The 15,689-nt window shown below is 40.5% G+C and overlaps 1 protein-coding gene across 1 annotated transcript in view; it reads right to left on the bottom strand.

The window, feature by feature from the left end:
• The window catches only part of GPR149 (G protein-coupled receptor 149), a 36,598-nt gene extending 21,160 nt beyond the window's left edge, over positions 1 to 15,438 (bottom strand). Inside the window, exons 1-3 of the mRNA XM_032787370.2 lie at positions 14,473 to 15,438; positions 13,226 to 13,418; positions 8,956 to 9,428 (exon numbers count right to left, since the gene is read on the bottom strand). Of these exons, the coding sequence (XP_032643261.1) occupies positions 8,956 to 9,428; positions 13,226 to 13,418; positions 14,473 to 15,438 (1,632 nt within the window). The remainder of the gene's footprint in view (positions 1 to 8,955; positions 9,429 to 13,225; positions 13,419 to 14,472) is intronic.
• Between the last annotated feature and the right edge of the window lie 251 nt (positions 15,439 to 15,689).

Below are 15,689 nucleotides of genomic sequence, written 5' to 3'. Positions count from 1 at the left end.
AAATATCCCTCGATAGCTTTGATTCACCTACACTGTGATTTAGTACAAAACACTGCATCTGTTAATTCTGCCTCTACCCACATCTTTTCAGCAGAGACCTTGCTTGCTCTGCAGAAAAAAAAAATACAGAAGCTTTATTTTTGTGTTAATATTTTACCATAGTTAAAACAGAGGCAGAAACATAGCTTTTGGGGCAAAAAGATAGTCAAGCAAATCTACTAGATGGGGACAGAGGAGCAAGGAAGGAACTTGAGGAGGAAGGGAGAAAAGGATAGAGAGGTGTCGGAGTATATAAATAGATGAGAAGTGACAAATAGGAGCACATGCCAATCTAAATATAGATAAAATATGAACTAGTGTTACAAGATATGCATGTTCTCATTAATCAGTTTGGCATTTAGTTTACCATGCTGATAACTTCCACTCATTTCTTAACCACAGTGAACCACATTCTGACCCCCCCACTCATTCTGTATAGTTCCTTGCTCCACAAGCAGTTCCACTGAGGTCAATGGGCCACTCAGAGTAGGGTGTTTCCAGAAATGGAGCTCTGTATAAATATGGCATTTAAAGAAACCAGAAGAATGGCCAAGGAAATTGTTCTATTTCTCTCTATTGTGACTGAATAGAAAATTAATTTTTAAAAATTAAATCTGTGGTTAAATTTCCCGACGGAAATCTGTGAGTAGAACTGCCCACAGGTCTCTGAGCCTGAGCCAGCAGTAGATTTAATTTTGAGTCCTCCTCTGCTTGCCTCTCAGGGGACTAGTTATGCCACCTGGTGCTGATTTGACCAAAAAGGAGCAAGTGAATATTGTATTACTGTTATTTATATGGCACCAACAAACAGGGTGCTGGATCTTTTACAAACAGATGAGACTATCCTGTTGCAGATGCCCACATGCTAAACAGACACAATACAGAAAAAGGAGAGGAGCAGCTGCTATCTATAGCTTCTAAAAGATTGCATTCCTGCAGGATTTAGGTGTTCCACAACAGAAGTTTGCTGCCCTAAGTCTATTTGAAAATATGAAGATATTTTAAGATTATTTTGATGATGTGCATCTTAGGGACAAATTCTGCTTCTCCTCCTCCATAGCTCCAAAAGTGATTCAGTTCTGATATGCAAGTCAGGGGCAAAGAAATGCAGTAGGCTCACATCTCCTGTGCAGTATGGAACTGAGAACCAGGGTGACTCCCTATTTGCCAGCATGCAGCATATGGGTCAGACTGGGATTATGGCAACTCAGAGACTCCAAAGTATCTGCCACTACACAGCTCCTCTCAGCCTCCCTTTGCAGAAAGGGCACATAATAGCCACTCCAGCTTCTGTAATCCGCACGCCTCCAGGCTGAGACTAAAGCTCTTCTCCCTTCCCATCACAGCTACTTGGATCTGGATCTCCAACTCTAAGTGTTTATGTCCTATATCTTACATTTTTGTAAAGCTGGAGATCCTTAACTTTCCAACACCTGTATTTTGCCTGGCAGAAGCATAATTGACTACTTCATTCTCAGCCTATAGCTATCAAGGCTGCCACACTAAGTGGGGAAGTCTTCTTGTTAATAGCTCCATTTACACTAGCTAAGGAGCTGACCTCGTGTTTACCAGACCTTGTATTCTACCTCCCAACGACTCTGACATTCCAGGGTTTCACAAACTTTATCAAGCAGTTACTAAACAAAGTAGCAAGTAAACAGGAACTGCTTCCTACCTTAATTTCCCAATTTTATTTTTAAAGTAACCATTGTGATTTATTGCATTTATGAGTTCCAATACAGAGCTACACCTGGTCTGCTTCTTAGTCATAACTAAGTTATTGACAATATAGGCTCTTTTACTATGATACTATTTCTGCTCCGTGATTGGTCAAGGGGAACTTTCAAAGCCAGAAAATAATGAGTGATGAGTACCCAGTAGTGAACAGCCTTGTTCAGATATGCATCCAAGTATTTGGAGGGAAAACAGCCATTCCCCGAACGTTTGTACAAACAAACATGGACATGATCAAAATAAACACTATGGGGAACATTTGTAAATATTATTTTTAAAGAACCATCTATCAGAGAAAACACAATTCCACTGAGATTTTCAAAGCTGCCAACGGATTTAGGTGGGCAACTCCCATCTGTTTCAATAGGAACCGTGCATCTACATCCCATAGATAGCTTTGAAATCTCAGCCTTCATGATTAAATTTAAAGTAACAAAAATTCACAATAATTCAGGCAGCCTGCAAATCTAATTCCCAATATACCTGAACTAAACCCTATAAAAAGGAAGAGTGGCTTTGACTGGAAATGGGAGCATATTATACTTTTCATAAAAAAGCAATGATGAGTTTAGTTCTAGCTGACACTGTCTGTCCTGGAAGGCTTAGAAATGGAAGAAGCAGCTTTTCATGTTCTGTCAGACATTTTCATTCCCTGCTCTCTCAGACTTGCTTCCTTGCACCCAGCAAGTAGTGTTAAGCTAAGTAAGGGGCCCAAACCTGCAGTCTTACATGAATACTAACAGTGACTGCTTGACTTCACGAGGACTATTTGTGCCATGACTGCTCATAAAAAATATCACAGGGTAGGTCCCAAAGAGCTGATAGCCTACACATGCAGTAAAGAGAATTGTTGAAGCTCAACCCATAGTTCTAGCAGCATTATGTTGATTCTATAATTCTGTGAATGTTGCTCAAAGAACAATGATCCTCACACAAAATGGCATAGAAAATGCATGCAGCAAACATAGCTGTGACAAAGAGAAATAAGTGACGTTACAGCAATATAAAGCTGTTGCAATGCACTGGTGAAATGCACCCATCAGAGTAAACTCTGAGGTAACTGCACTGAAGAGAAAATGAGTTACACCAGAGAGGAGTTTGGTCTAACATCTGGACTAGGCTCTGACTAGAATACTATATATTAGACCAGGGGACGGCAAACTATGGCCTGCAGGCCAGATCCGGCCCATCAGGGCTTTTGATCTGGCCTGTGGGATTGGCAGCCCTGGGGCGCAGCAGGGCTACGGGAGGCTCCTTGCCTACCCTGGCCCCACGCTGCTTTCAGAAGCGGCCGGCCCCATGTCCCTCTGGCCCCAGGAGGGGAGGTTAGAGAGGGCTCCATGCGCTGCCCTCACCTGCAGGTACTGCCCCACAGCTCCCATTGGCTGGAAACGGGGAACCTCAACCAGTGGGAACTTCAAGGTGGCACTCGCAGGTGAGGGCAGTGCATGGGGGAGCTGCCTGCCCCACCCCACCCCCAGGAGCTACTGCCGGACATGCTAGCCACTTCCGGAAGTGGTGCAGGGTCAGGGCAAGCAGGGAGCCGCTGCCACCCTGGAGCCACTCGAAGTAAGCGATGCCGGGCCAGAGCAAACACACTGAACCCCTTCTGCATCTCTCATTCCAACCCCCTGCCCTGATCCCCCAACCCCTGCCTTGAGCCCCCTGCTGCACCCCTCCTGCACCCCAATGCCCTGCCCTGAGCCCCTTCCTGCACACCACACCCCCTCCCACACCTCGCATTCCAACCCCCGCCCCCGCCCTACATTCATGGCCCTGCATACAATTTCTCCATCCAGATGTGGTCCTCGGGCCAAAAAGTTTGCTCACTCCTGTATTAGACCCCAAACTGGTACAGTAGCATGTGGGCCAACTCTCAAAGACAGAGCGAGACAACAGTCTGTGAAGGGACCCAGTGAAATCTACTCCATGTTCATTTTGATGGGAGCCCATATAAAATGTACTGCAATACATAATCAGCAGGGCTAGCCCAAAACATTAGAGGTTACGATAGAGCGACCACAGGGTTTTGAACCTGGGTGTGAAAACAAAACACTTCATACCCTGCTCCTTTGTAGTAATCATTTATTTCTGTGCTGTTAAAGAGCAGTTATGTAATCACTAGAACTGGCTGACTGCAATTAGTTGGGTGAAGGAGAATGAGGGTGGGAGATTAATTAATGGTCTCCCTAAAAGGTAGACTGGAAAAAGGAGGTAAGTTGGGTTAGAGAAGTGCATTCTTGATTTCTATGCTGCATTTAAACAGTGCTTTTTTAACTGGCTCCTCAGAATTACCATTTAACAAAGTGGACTTACAACTATTTTGCTCTAAGTAACATGGGTATGTGAGCGTACTCCCCTTTCCCTCTCTCCCCCGTGTTGCTTTTCTCTCATCTTGTATCCAGACCTTGAAACTGGTGCACAGCATCGATCGGTCATAAGGAAAACAATATGACAGAACTGATAGCATTCTTGTCTGATAACATGCACTTAAATGGTGGAAATGTGATGCCTTCCACTCTCAGACAGGAAGCAATATGGCAAAACATGCTCCTTCCTAGCAAGAAGGCATCACCTTCCCTGGAAATGTGTTCCAGGAGCTTACAGAGTCTTCCACTTTCTCCTATCACTTGTATAAGCTACTGATTGTTTTATATGTGTGACCACTGGAGGGCAGTGGACCTATAATAATTCACACAGCCCAGTAGTGTCCTATAATGTCACTGATGCAATTACACAGCTTTTTTAATTTTAACCATCTTTCTTGAGCATTCTAGTCTTCCATTTTATGTGTAATATTTTCCTTGTTCATTTAAGGAGAGAGATTCTTGTTTTTCTTCAGTGTTATAATCCTGTATAAAAGCCAGTAGGAGACTACCATATTGACGAAATGGCATTTTTCCTATGGCCAATGAATTAATTAAACACTCCTTAGTGTCAAATGCAATCAGAATCAAGGTCAGAAATTTTATTTACAAAACAAGTGACCTGATTCCTGAGGTTTCAATCAAATAAAATGAAGGATCAAATTGACCAGTAATTCAATAATCGAGAAAGCTCTGTATTAGTGTTTGCATTACATTCTTTTGCCTGTGTGCCCCTGTTTGTTCTTGGACATCTCATTTTCAGATCACATCCTTCAGAATTTAACCGAAGGAGCCTGGTGACATCTGAAAGTGCGTAGGCAAAACTGATATTTAAAAGCATCTCAGAACCAATTTACAGCAGTGATTAGACTATCAGACACAGAACAAGGTAGGTAATGCTCCCCTCAAATAGTCTCCATGGGGTTTATCTTGAAAATGGGGACACATTCATGTTTATTAAAATAGCATTATTGGCATTATTTAAGGCAGGCCAAAAATCGTGTGCAGAAGCATGAACACTCTGAGCTAGAGAAGGCATATGCAAGCTATGGGCAGATCATAGGGCTGTGCAATAACAACACATGCATTACCCTTTATCACTCCTAAAACCAGTCCTGGAATGTTTTCCACAGCTCAACACGTAAAGAGTCTCTGGACTGTAAACTCAACAGTAATGGGAGAGACAGGATTGAGGCGTGACACTTGCTCACTATAGGTTCCATTCTAGTTATAGCTGTTGAGGGTTGTATGTATCCTGAAGCCAGTATTTGGCCTTTAGTTCATAATCATTAACTTTTAGGAGGCAGAAAATCCAAGTGCTCATTGACTGCATTACCAACAATCTTTGCATTCAATACAGATAAGCTCAGCTAACAATATTTTCTCCCTTCTGTTAGGCACAACGTGATTTTCCTCAGCATCACTTCTTGTTAGGCCTTTCCACCCCCCTAAAACAAACACATTAATTATGGAAAATCAAATAGTCGTACCCATTTCTGTTTGAGGTTTGCTGTGTCCTTGATACAGTACACAAGACATTAATGTGGCGTAGGTTTGTTCTATACCCATGCTTATTTTTTTGGATCCCATTTCAAATTATCAGTGCCATTGTTACAAATCACCAGTAACAGTAATTCTTTTAGGTACTGAACTCAATTATAGTCAGAAATCAATGCAAAAACTCCCATGTCCCCAACACCCAAGAATGTGCAGTGGCATTAGGAATGGAGCTCTCAGAGCAAAACGTCACCAGGTTAAGGAGATTAGTATTCATTTTATGTCACAACAGTTCTTGATAGGTCATCAGCATGGTACAGAGTACACGAATGAGTGCTGGGGCGTGTGGAAGAGAGAGCATGTAGGCCCCAATCATGCAAACTGATCCCCATGGGCAGATCCCAGTCACCATGCAGAAACTAGAATGACTTCAGTGAGACTCTCTGCAGTCATATGAGTCAGTCCAGATTGCAGGATCAGGACCAGCCCAGTTTTACATGACATACATCCTATGCCCTTGACGCCCCTGTTACTCAGGTCTAAGCCATAATTAACTACATTAAAGTCAATGAAATTAAACCACTGTAAATTGAGTGTGAGAGCAGAATCAGTCCGATAGGACAATAAGAGACCAGTTTAAGGACATATATAAGGAGTTTATCTTGAACTAGTTATTCCACAGTGCTCTGGAAGACTAACCAGTTCCTGAGCACTGCTTATTGTTAGTAACCAAACAAGTTATAAAGCAAACAAAGGGATAATCATACTAAGACTTGCAATGTTTTGGGTCAAAAAGAACGGTAATCTTGATACCCATATTGAAATCCACAGTCAACTGCATTTCACTCAGTTGTATGAATGTCATCCAAAGGATGTCAAATTTCATTTGGGTTTTCTGCTAAAACACCTACTATGAGAGAGATTCCCATCTGACAGTCTGCACTGAGTAAAAACAACTCATGTCAGAGTCACAGTTCAGTCCCTTTCCTCTCTTTCTCCATGGGGAAAGTAAAGTGCCAGATCTTTTCCTGGGACAACTTACTTCCCCCTCTGTGCCAGCTCAGATGCACTGGCTGGCATGTTGAGGGGGGGAATCCAAGGCTCCATGTACTCTCTGCCCATCTGAGTGGGAGGAAACTGATGGTAGCTGTTCTCCTCAATATGGGTAGCAAGCAGGACCGGCTCCAGGCACCAGCAAACAAAGCAGGTACTTCGGGCAGCCAATGGGAAGGGGCGGAATGTCCGGGTCTTCGGTGACAAGTCCCTCTGGCCCTCTTGGACCAAAGGACCCGCCGCCGAATTGCTGCTGAGGAATGAAGCAGCGCGGTTGAGCTGCTGCCGAAGTGTCGCCGATCATGGCTTTTTCTTTTTTTCCTTTGCCGCTTGGGGCGGCAAAAAAGCCTGAGCCGGCCCTGGTAGCAAGGGCAGGAGAAAAAGAAGGTTCTTTATGTCCTTTATTTTCCTGTACAAGCATACAGCAAGGGCCATAATCTTGCTCTGTGTGGTTAATGCATCCATTTTTATGCACAGAAGAGTCTCATAGGAAAAGCTACACATGCAAAAGCTCAAAACATTAAAGCATCTATATATTGTTTAATTATGAAATGCAGAATGTATTAATGCTTATTTTAGAGATTTCAGATATGTTTGATTTTGTTTTCCTTTTTAGAGAACTAACACATCAGAGGTGAATCAGCTAAGATCACTGTTATATATTATAGCTACAGTAACTCCTCACTTAACTTTGTAGTTATGTTCCTGAAAAATGGGACTTTAAGCGAAACAATGTTAAGCAAATCCAATTTCTCCATAAGAATTAATGTAAATGAGGAGGTTAGGTTCCACGAAAAATTTTTTCACCAGATAAAAGACTATAATATATATTATATATTAATATAGTCTTTTGTCTCGAAAAAAAAATTCCCTGGAACCTAACCCCCCAACATACACACACAATATAAGTTTTAAACCAACAATTTAATACTGGTGCACAGTGATGATGATTGTGAAGCTTGGTTGAGGTAGAGGAGTCAGAGGGTGGGATATTTCTCAGGGAATGCCTTACAGCTAAATAAACAAGCAATTGGCTGAGCCCACAAGGGTTAACTCTCACACTCTATAAGGTAGCAGGAATGGAAGGAGGAGAGACAGCATCGCAGACAGAGACAGAGACACACACCGTGTGTGTGTGAGAGAGAGAGGCGCATTTCCCCTTTAATTACGCTGACTCTACTCTTAAGTACACTGCTTTGTTAATTAGATCAGCTTGCTGAGGCTGCAGCTGCTGCCAGCAAGCTCCCTTCGTCCTGAGCCCTATCGTGTGTCCCCTCTGCTCTATGGAAGATGGGGTAAGCGGAGTGCAAGAGCAAGGGGGAGGGGAACACCCTGACATTAGCTCCCTTCTTCCTCCCTTCTCCCCCACAGCAAGCAGCAGTCTCAGGGAGCAGCTCCAAGGCAGAAGGCAGGAGCACCACATGGCAGTGGGGAGAAGGACAGCTGAACTGCCAACAATTGATAGCCTGCTGGGCAGCTACTGCACAGGGAACTTAGGGGAGTGGGGAGCTGATAGGGAGACTGATAGTGGGGCAGCGGGTCCATCCTGGTTCTAAGCCCCACCAGCTAGCTGCAACGGGCTGATCTTCCTGCAAGCAGTGGACAAAGCAGGCGGCTGCCAAACTACGTTAGAAGGGAGCATTGCTCAACTTTAAATGAGCATGTTCCCTAATTGATCAGCAACGTAATGATATTAACTGGGATGACTTTAAGTGAGGAGTTACTGTATTCTGAACTTCTACAGTTAGGCACACCCATTTCTGCACACATGTTCTTCACTCCTGTATTTCTACATATTCATTTTTTCATGCTTACACATTTTTGCCCATCCAAAATTTAGGCATGAAAAAGTGTTGGCACACATTTAAACTGCTTTTGAAACTGTGATATTTTGTTTAATAGGAGTATTGTGTCACAATGTAAACTTAAAATCATTTAAAACCCTTCACACTGAACTTTTTATTATAGTGAACTACCTCGACACATGTAGCACTTTACATAAGGAAAATCCATGACTACTGGTTCAAATGGGACACAATTCCAAGAGCAGAATTAGAAAATAGATGGGAAATGAGTAGAGGTTGCCAAAATATACGGCTTTATATGTCTGGAATTAGAACCTGTTTAGCATTTTTATTACAAATAATTGAGCTGGAGGGAATTTTTCAACAAAATCAGAAATGTATTTTAAGATGATTTTATACAAGAACTCTTTAAAACTCTTCAAAAGAAGAAAAAAGAAATGAAGAACAAAACCATGCTCTACCTGACGAGGAGTCCTTTCAGATTTGCTCCTGCACCACTCCCAATCTGAGAGTTCTGGCTTACGGCTCTCCTCGTGAGAAAGCCTTCTTTCCTGCGCTTCAAAAAATGTTGATTTGTCAAAGTTTCTGACCTCCTCTCTTTTAAAGGCTCCTAGTTTGTCTGAAAGAAGACAGTCCATGCTTTTGTCCTTGCCAAGTTCTTGTTTAGTCTCCATATTTTTGCCCTTGTTGAAATCTTTAAACATGGAGCTATCCTCTGTGGGTATGGTGCTGAACTCAATTTTGGCAGATTTAAGAATTTTGTTGGTATCTTTCTGAGATTCTTGTGTGTTTTCACAGTCATAGTTCATCAGGTTATGATATGATATAGAGTTATCATCACCATTATCTTCATGGTGGTGGTTTTCATGGGATATCTTGTAGATTCCAGAACCTTGTTGGAATGACAGATTGAATTCAAAACCCCTCCTTTTTGCTAAACAGAAAGAGAAAAGCTTCTATAATTAAACTATTAAAAAATTACATACAAGAAACACAATTAGAAAATATATTTTTAAAAAGGCCTAATTTTATCTGTAAATTTAAAACTAAAATACAAGTTGGTTACTTTTAATAACAGACTTTTTGGTATCTATAAGGTATGAATTATTATGGAAAATTAAATATTAACCATAGCATTCTATACACACAGATAATTAGCTTATTTATTCCTTTGTCAAAACATGCTGGAATTTCTATGTTTTGAAGGTCGTTGTTTGCCAGAAAATAGGAATAGTTTCACCCATCATTTTTAAAGAACAGGATTTGCAAAGCCTTATAAAAGTTACACGAGAAGTAAATAACTAAATTATGGTTCATTTTGCAGTATATCAGCTAATGAGAAATTCCCCAAACCCAAAAAAGATAACATAACATGCTTTCAGAAAAATACGCTTAGAATAATAGAAATGTAGGACTGGAAGGGACCTCAACAGGTTATCTAGTTTGGTCCTCTGCACTGAGGCAGGACTAAGTATTATCTAGACAATCCCTGACAGGTGTTTGTCTAACCTGTTCTTAAAAACCTCCAGTGATTACACAGCCTCCCTATGTTCTACTTCTGAGAATCAATCAGAACTGTCCTTCAGTGCAAAGAGGCAAATAAGAAAAATACATTTCTATGTTAGAAGACAATCATGTAGGTGAACTAATTCCATAATCATCTTACTTTCATACAGAGACGATATATACACTCCACACATAAAATTATATCCCAACATCAGTACTCTGGCTAATTATTTTAGATGATATAGTAGTTCAGGAATTAAGGTAAGAGTGCTCTACTGCCACATATTCCCTTAATTACTTCTTTCCTCTACCATAAACTCCCTCCATTCCCATTTTCATATTACTAGATACAGTAATTAAAGGTATGTCTCTTATCAAATCATGAAGGCATCTTCCTATCAAATCTACCTAAGAACATTTTAAGACACAAAGTACAGAGAACCATTTATAAAATAGTGTCTTTATTCAGCATACAGATTCTGTTTCTCAAAAGATAGCATTAAGTGTGAAATTACAAACTCAACAATTATTCTATTAAAAATTCAGAATAGCCTTTAGTATGAACATCTTAAAAACAAAGCATTTCTATTTACTAGGATTGTCAATTAATCACAGTTAACTCACATGATTAATTAAAAAAACGAATCTAAATTAATCACACTGTTAAACAATAGAATACCAACTGAAATTTATTAAATATTTTGGATGTTCTTCTACATTTTCATATACATTGTATTCTGTGTTGTAATTGAAATAAAAGTGTAAATTATTTTTATTACAAATATTTGCACTGTAAAAATGATAAACAAAAGAAATATTCTTCAGTTCACCTCATATAAGTACTGTAGTGTAATCTCTTTGTCGTGAAAGTGCAATTTACAAATGTAGATTTTTTTTTAGATAACTGCACTCAAAACCAAAACAATATAAAACTTCAGAGCCTACAGGTCCACTCAGTCCTACTTCCTGTTCAGCTAATCGCTAAAACTAACAAGTTCGTTTACATTTACAGGAGATAATGCTCCCTCTTCTTATTTACAGTGTCACCAGAAAGTAAGAACAAGCATTTGCATGGCACTTTTGTAGCTGGCATTGCAAGGTATTTACATGCCAGATATGCTAAACATTTGTATGCCCCTTCATTCTTCGGCCACCATTTCAGAAGACATTCTTCCGTGCTGATGACACTCATTAAAAAATGTACATTAATTAAATTTGTGACTGAACTTCTTGGGGGAGAATTATATGTCCCCAGCTCTGTTTTACCTGCAGTCTGCCATATATTTCATGTTAAATCAGTCTCGGATGATGACCCAGCACATGTTGTTCATTTTAAGAACACTTTCACTGCAGATTTGACAAAACACAAAGAAGGTACCAATGTGAGACTTAGGTTTAAGTATCTGAAGTGCCTTCCAAAATCTGAGAGGGATGAGGTGTGGAGCATGCTTTCAGAAGTCTTAAAAGAGCAACGCTCCGATGCAGAAACTACAGAACCTGAACCATCAAAAAAGAAAATCAACCTTCTGCTGGTGGCATCTGACTCAGATAATGAAAATGAACATGCGTTGGTCTGCACTGCTTTGATTTATTATCAAGCAGAACCCGTCATCAGCATGGATGCATGTCCCTTGGAATGGTGGTTGAAGCATGAAGGGACATATGAATCTTTAGTGCATCTGGCATGTAAATATCCCATGACACCAGCTACAACAGTACCATGCGAGTGCCTGTTCTCACTTTCAGGTGCCATTGTAAACAAGAAGCAGGCAGCATTATCTCCTGCAAATATAAATAAAATTGTTTGTCTGAGTGATTGGCTGAATAAGAAGTAGACTGAATGGATATGCAAGCTCTAAAATTTTACATTGTTTTATTTTTAAATGCAGTTTTTTTGTAATAATTCTATATTTGTAAGTTCAACTTTCATGATAAAGTGATTGTACTACAGTACTTGTATTAGATGAACTGAAAAATACTATTTCTTTCAGATTTTTTACAGTGCAAATACTTGTAATTTAAAATAAATAAAAAGTGATCACTGTAAGTTTGTATTCTGTGTTGTAATTAAAATCAATATATTTGAAAATACAGAAAACATCCAAAATATTTAAATAAATGGTATTCTATTATTGCTTACCAGTGCAATTAATCATGATTAATTTTTTTCATTGCTTGACAGCCCTACTATTTACATTATCATACAATTGTTTCTTTACCATCATCACAAGTTTACCTCTGTAAGTATTAGACTAGATTCAGAGCAAAGCTGTATCTGGAATGAATAGTTTTCTTGACAAACTGCAGTCACTCTCCTTGGGATAGTGGTTAAAAGTTCATGGTCTGGATTTGAAAGACGAATCAAATTCAGAGAGAACAAATGACTTGAGCCAAAAGGTGCTTTTCTGAAGAACATGTACCTTGTTCTCCTCTCGTTTACTCCCATGAGTATCAGGAGTAAACCCACTGAAGTCAATGGAGTTACACTAGTATAACTAGGGAACAAGAGTTTAATCCAAAACCAATTGATGTCAATGAGAATTTTTCTACTGATTTAAATTTTCTGTGGGTCACTGCTGAATGGCTAATATAGAAAACTGTTATAATTATTATACGTGAAAGTAATTGCAACACATTGCTGGGGCTGTGAGGTCCTGTCGACACCGAAGGCCTCTCAGTGGATGGATGTGTGAGCAGTAGGATGCGAAGGCCTTTTCTCTCATTGACAAAATTCCTGTAATTCAAGGGCATAGTCACTCAGAATTCAGAGGTGTTTTTGCCTGTCTTTAAAATGTGTTTAGCACAGTCAATGTATTTTCTTAATGCATGTCATTGTGGCAGATGTGCTTTTCTAGGGAGGGAGTATTGTCCAGAGGCTAGAAGAGGAGTGAGTTTGAACCCATAGTTTCTGTTAAAAGGTTTGACAATGATTCGCTGTGTGGTCTTGGGCAAGTCACTTAACTTCTCTGTGCCTCAATTTCCCTGACAGTAAAATGGGATAATAATCCTCTCTAGTCATCTTATAGGTATGTTGTTAGGCTTATTTAATTAATGTCCATGAAAACCTTTCAGATCCTCATATGAAATATGCTACAGGAGTGCAGAGTATTATTACTGTTGCAGACAACTTTCTATGCAATCTACTATAAAATTTACTTTAACAGTCTGTTGCCATATGGAACATCACTTGAGACAATATCCCATCCTTTAACCTCCTGCACTTACTCTTCCTTTCTTCTGAAGAAATGGCATATGCATTCCTCCTGCAGTTAATGATGCAGCCACAGGGCAGGTGGATCCAGCGTTCTGACAAAACAAACACAGGGGTGACCGTGGCAGCTAGTAAAGTCAGCAGAAAACTGAATGTCTCAAAGGAAAGGCTTTGAAAACCAACTATGTGCTGGACAGCCATCTGTATCTGAAAAGCAGAACATTAAGAAATTAAATCACTTCAGTCACATACTGAATTTCCAGGAATAACAAAAGCATCACATTGTTAATGTGACAAAAATAGAGGTCACAAATTTTCATTGATTTCCCGCTAGGCTTTGTGACTTTGACAGATGCTAGAAGACAAATGTCCTTATACAGTCCTTCTCCCTCTCTCTCTATTTCTCAGAATGCCTTATCCTTCAAATGAAATGATAAATATTGATGCCTGAGGTATGCCAAAGAAGCAGCTCAGATTCCAAGAAATTCTTAGGGATTACTGAGCCAATCCGGTGAGGCGCTGAGCATCCTCCACTCCCAAAGTCAATGGGGTTTGAGGGCACTCAGTGCCAGGCAGGATTGGGCTTCATGCACATTATAATTCTTATTCTTTATGAAAAGAAGTGAGAGGCTGACTCCATACACATCCATAGGACAAGGATGACACTGAACAATTCCCAACACGTTCACATGCCCAGCAAAGGACTCACTTGTAAGTATCCTTTGTTATATTTATCCTTCCCATACATTGCATCAAAATGTAGTAATGCTTCAACAATTACAAAGATACAAACATTCTTCATCACTTCTCAGACAAGCTTCAGTTTCTTACCCAGAGATGACTGGCAAAGGGCGTGACTCAGAACTGTGAGGATGGAGGGGAAAAAAAATCTGCCTTAGTAAAACTCACAGATCTCAGAGTCAACCTAATGCCTGCCAGACTGCTTGAAACACAAAACCTGATTCAGCCCTACCATTAGCCTAGCTCTCTGCTGGGTTCAGTGGAGTTACACTGATGTAAAACTGGAAAAACAATGATGAATCTGGCTTTTCATTTTTAAAATACACTGATTATGTATGAATGTATCAATCCTGAAGAAAGCCAGATAAATACGTACACAAACACAGTTCTGTTGAAATGAATTCTATGGATATGATTTATGCTGCTCATAATTGCTGGATGAATGTTTTAATTAATATCACAAACTCGGTCCCTGTGTAAATCAATCATTACAAATATGCAAAGAAGTCTGACTTTTTACCATTGTTGGAAGCCAGAGAATGACTTTTGTCAACGCAAGAATCAGCGAGAATCGTTTCTGAGCAAACTCCACAGTGTAGCTCCTGCTCTGCACACTGTTTGTGCAACGGGAGTCCAGCCCACAGCTCTCAGCTGGGCTTTGCCTGAATACCATCTCCGAGCTGGGGTAGGCGTTTCGGAAATGCTTCAGGGTTTTATCCACGGGGTCCTCTGGAGAAGGGGATAGGGCGGTGCTACAGACTGGGGGCGTCCCAGGGGTGAAATAGCTTCGGGTGATTTCCTGGTAATCGACATAATGATGCTGTTGCTCATCTGAGCACAACAGTTGGTAAGTTAGAGGGACAGAAAGCACACTGAGGAGGCAGAAACACAGCGAGTAAACAATGAATAAAAACAGGACGTAGGAACTGGTGTAGTCTGTGAGGCAACCCCAAGAGGTGGGGACATAGGTGCCCCAACCACAGAGAGGCAAAATGCACACCAGCAAGCTGACAATCCAGATAGTGAGAATGGCCCATATCATGCTCACTGGCTGTTTGGAGGTCCGCTGACTCCACATCACAGTTTTGTTGATCGTGTAGAAGTTGTAAGAAACTATAAGAGTACCTTTCAGATTGCTAGAAATGCCCTGAAATAAATAAAGCAGCGCTGATGTGGTGCACAGAGGCTGGGGGAGCGCCTCGCTTGACCACTGCATGAGCATAAAGATAGTCACTGGCACCACGCTTATCAAATCATCCACAGACAAGGAAGTCACAATCATTGAAAGTGTGGTTTTGTTTTGAATTTTCAGTAAGGAAACTAGTGAATAAATGCTGCCCAGCAGGGTAGCGAGCGTAATTATAAACGTCAAGCAAAAAAGAAAGATATTCAAAGTTCTTTGTCCATCAGTTATATCCATAATGCCATGATTTTCAGTAAAGAGGCTCGTCCCATTCAGTGGGAAATGACTAGGTGTTACCGACATGGTTGTTAGGGATTTTATTTTGCCTTCTCACCGACTCTGCAAGTTTTTGTCAGATGAATCGGAACTGCTCGACATGAGAAGTTTCTTCTTTGTTTTCATAGATTCTCCTTTTTGATACTTGATCAGGATACATTCAGCTGTGTGTGTCCTCTATGCCCAGGATAACTCACACACAAAAAGCAAACTCCATCAAAGGAAACATTTACACATGTACCAAAAAGCGCAAAATGCAGATAAAAAAGCAATTCCTC

This window comes from Chelonoidis abingdonii, chromosome 8 (genome assembly GCF_003597395.2).
Source record: "Chelonoidis abingdonii isolate Lonesome George chromosome 8, CheloAbing_2.0, whole genome shotgun sequence".
In the NCBI taxonomy this organism is placed as follows: domain Eukaryota; kingdom Metazoa; phylum Chordata; order Testudines; family Testudinidae; genus Chelonoidis; species Chelonoidis abingdonii.
The sequence above is the reverse complement of the archived record's forward strand: the minus strand, read 5'-3'. Positions and strand labels throughout refer to the sequence as shown.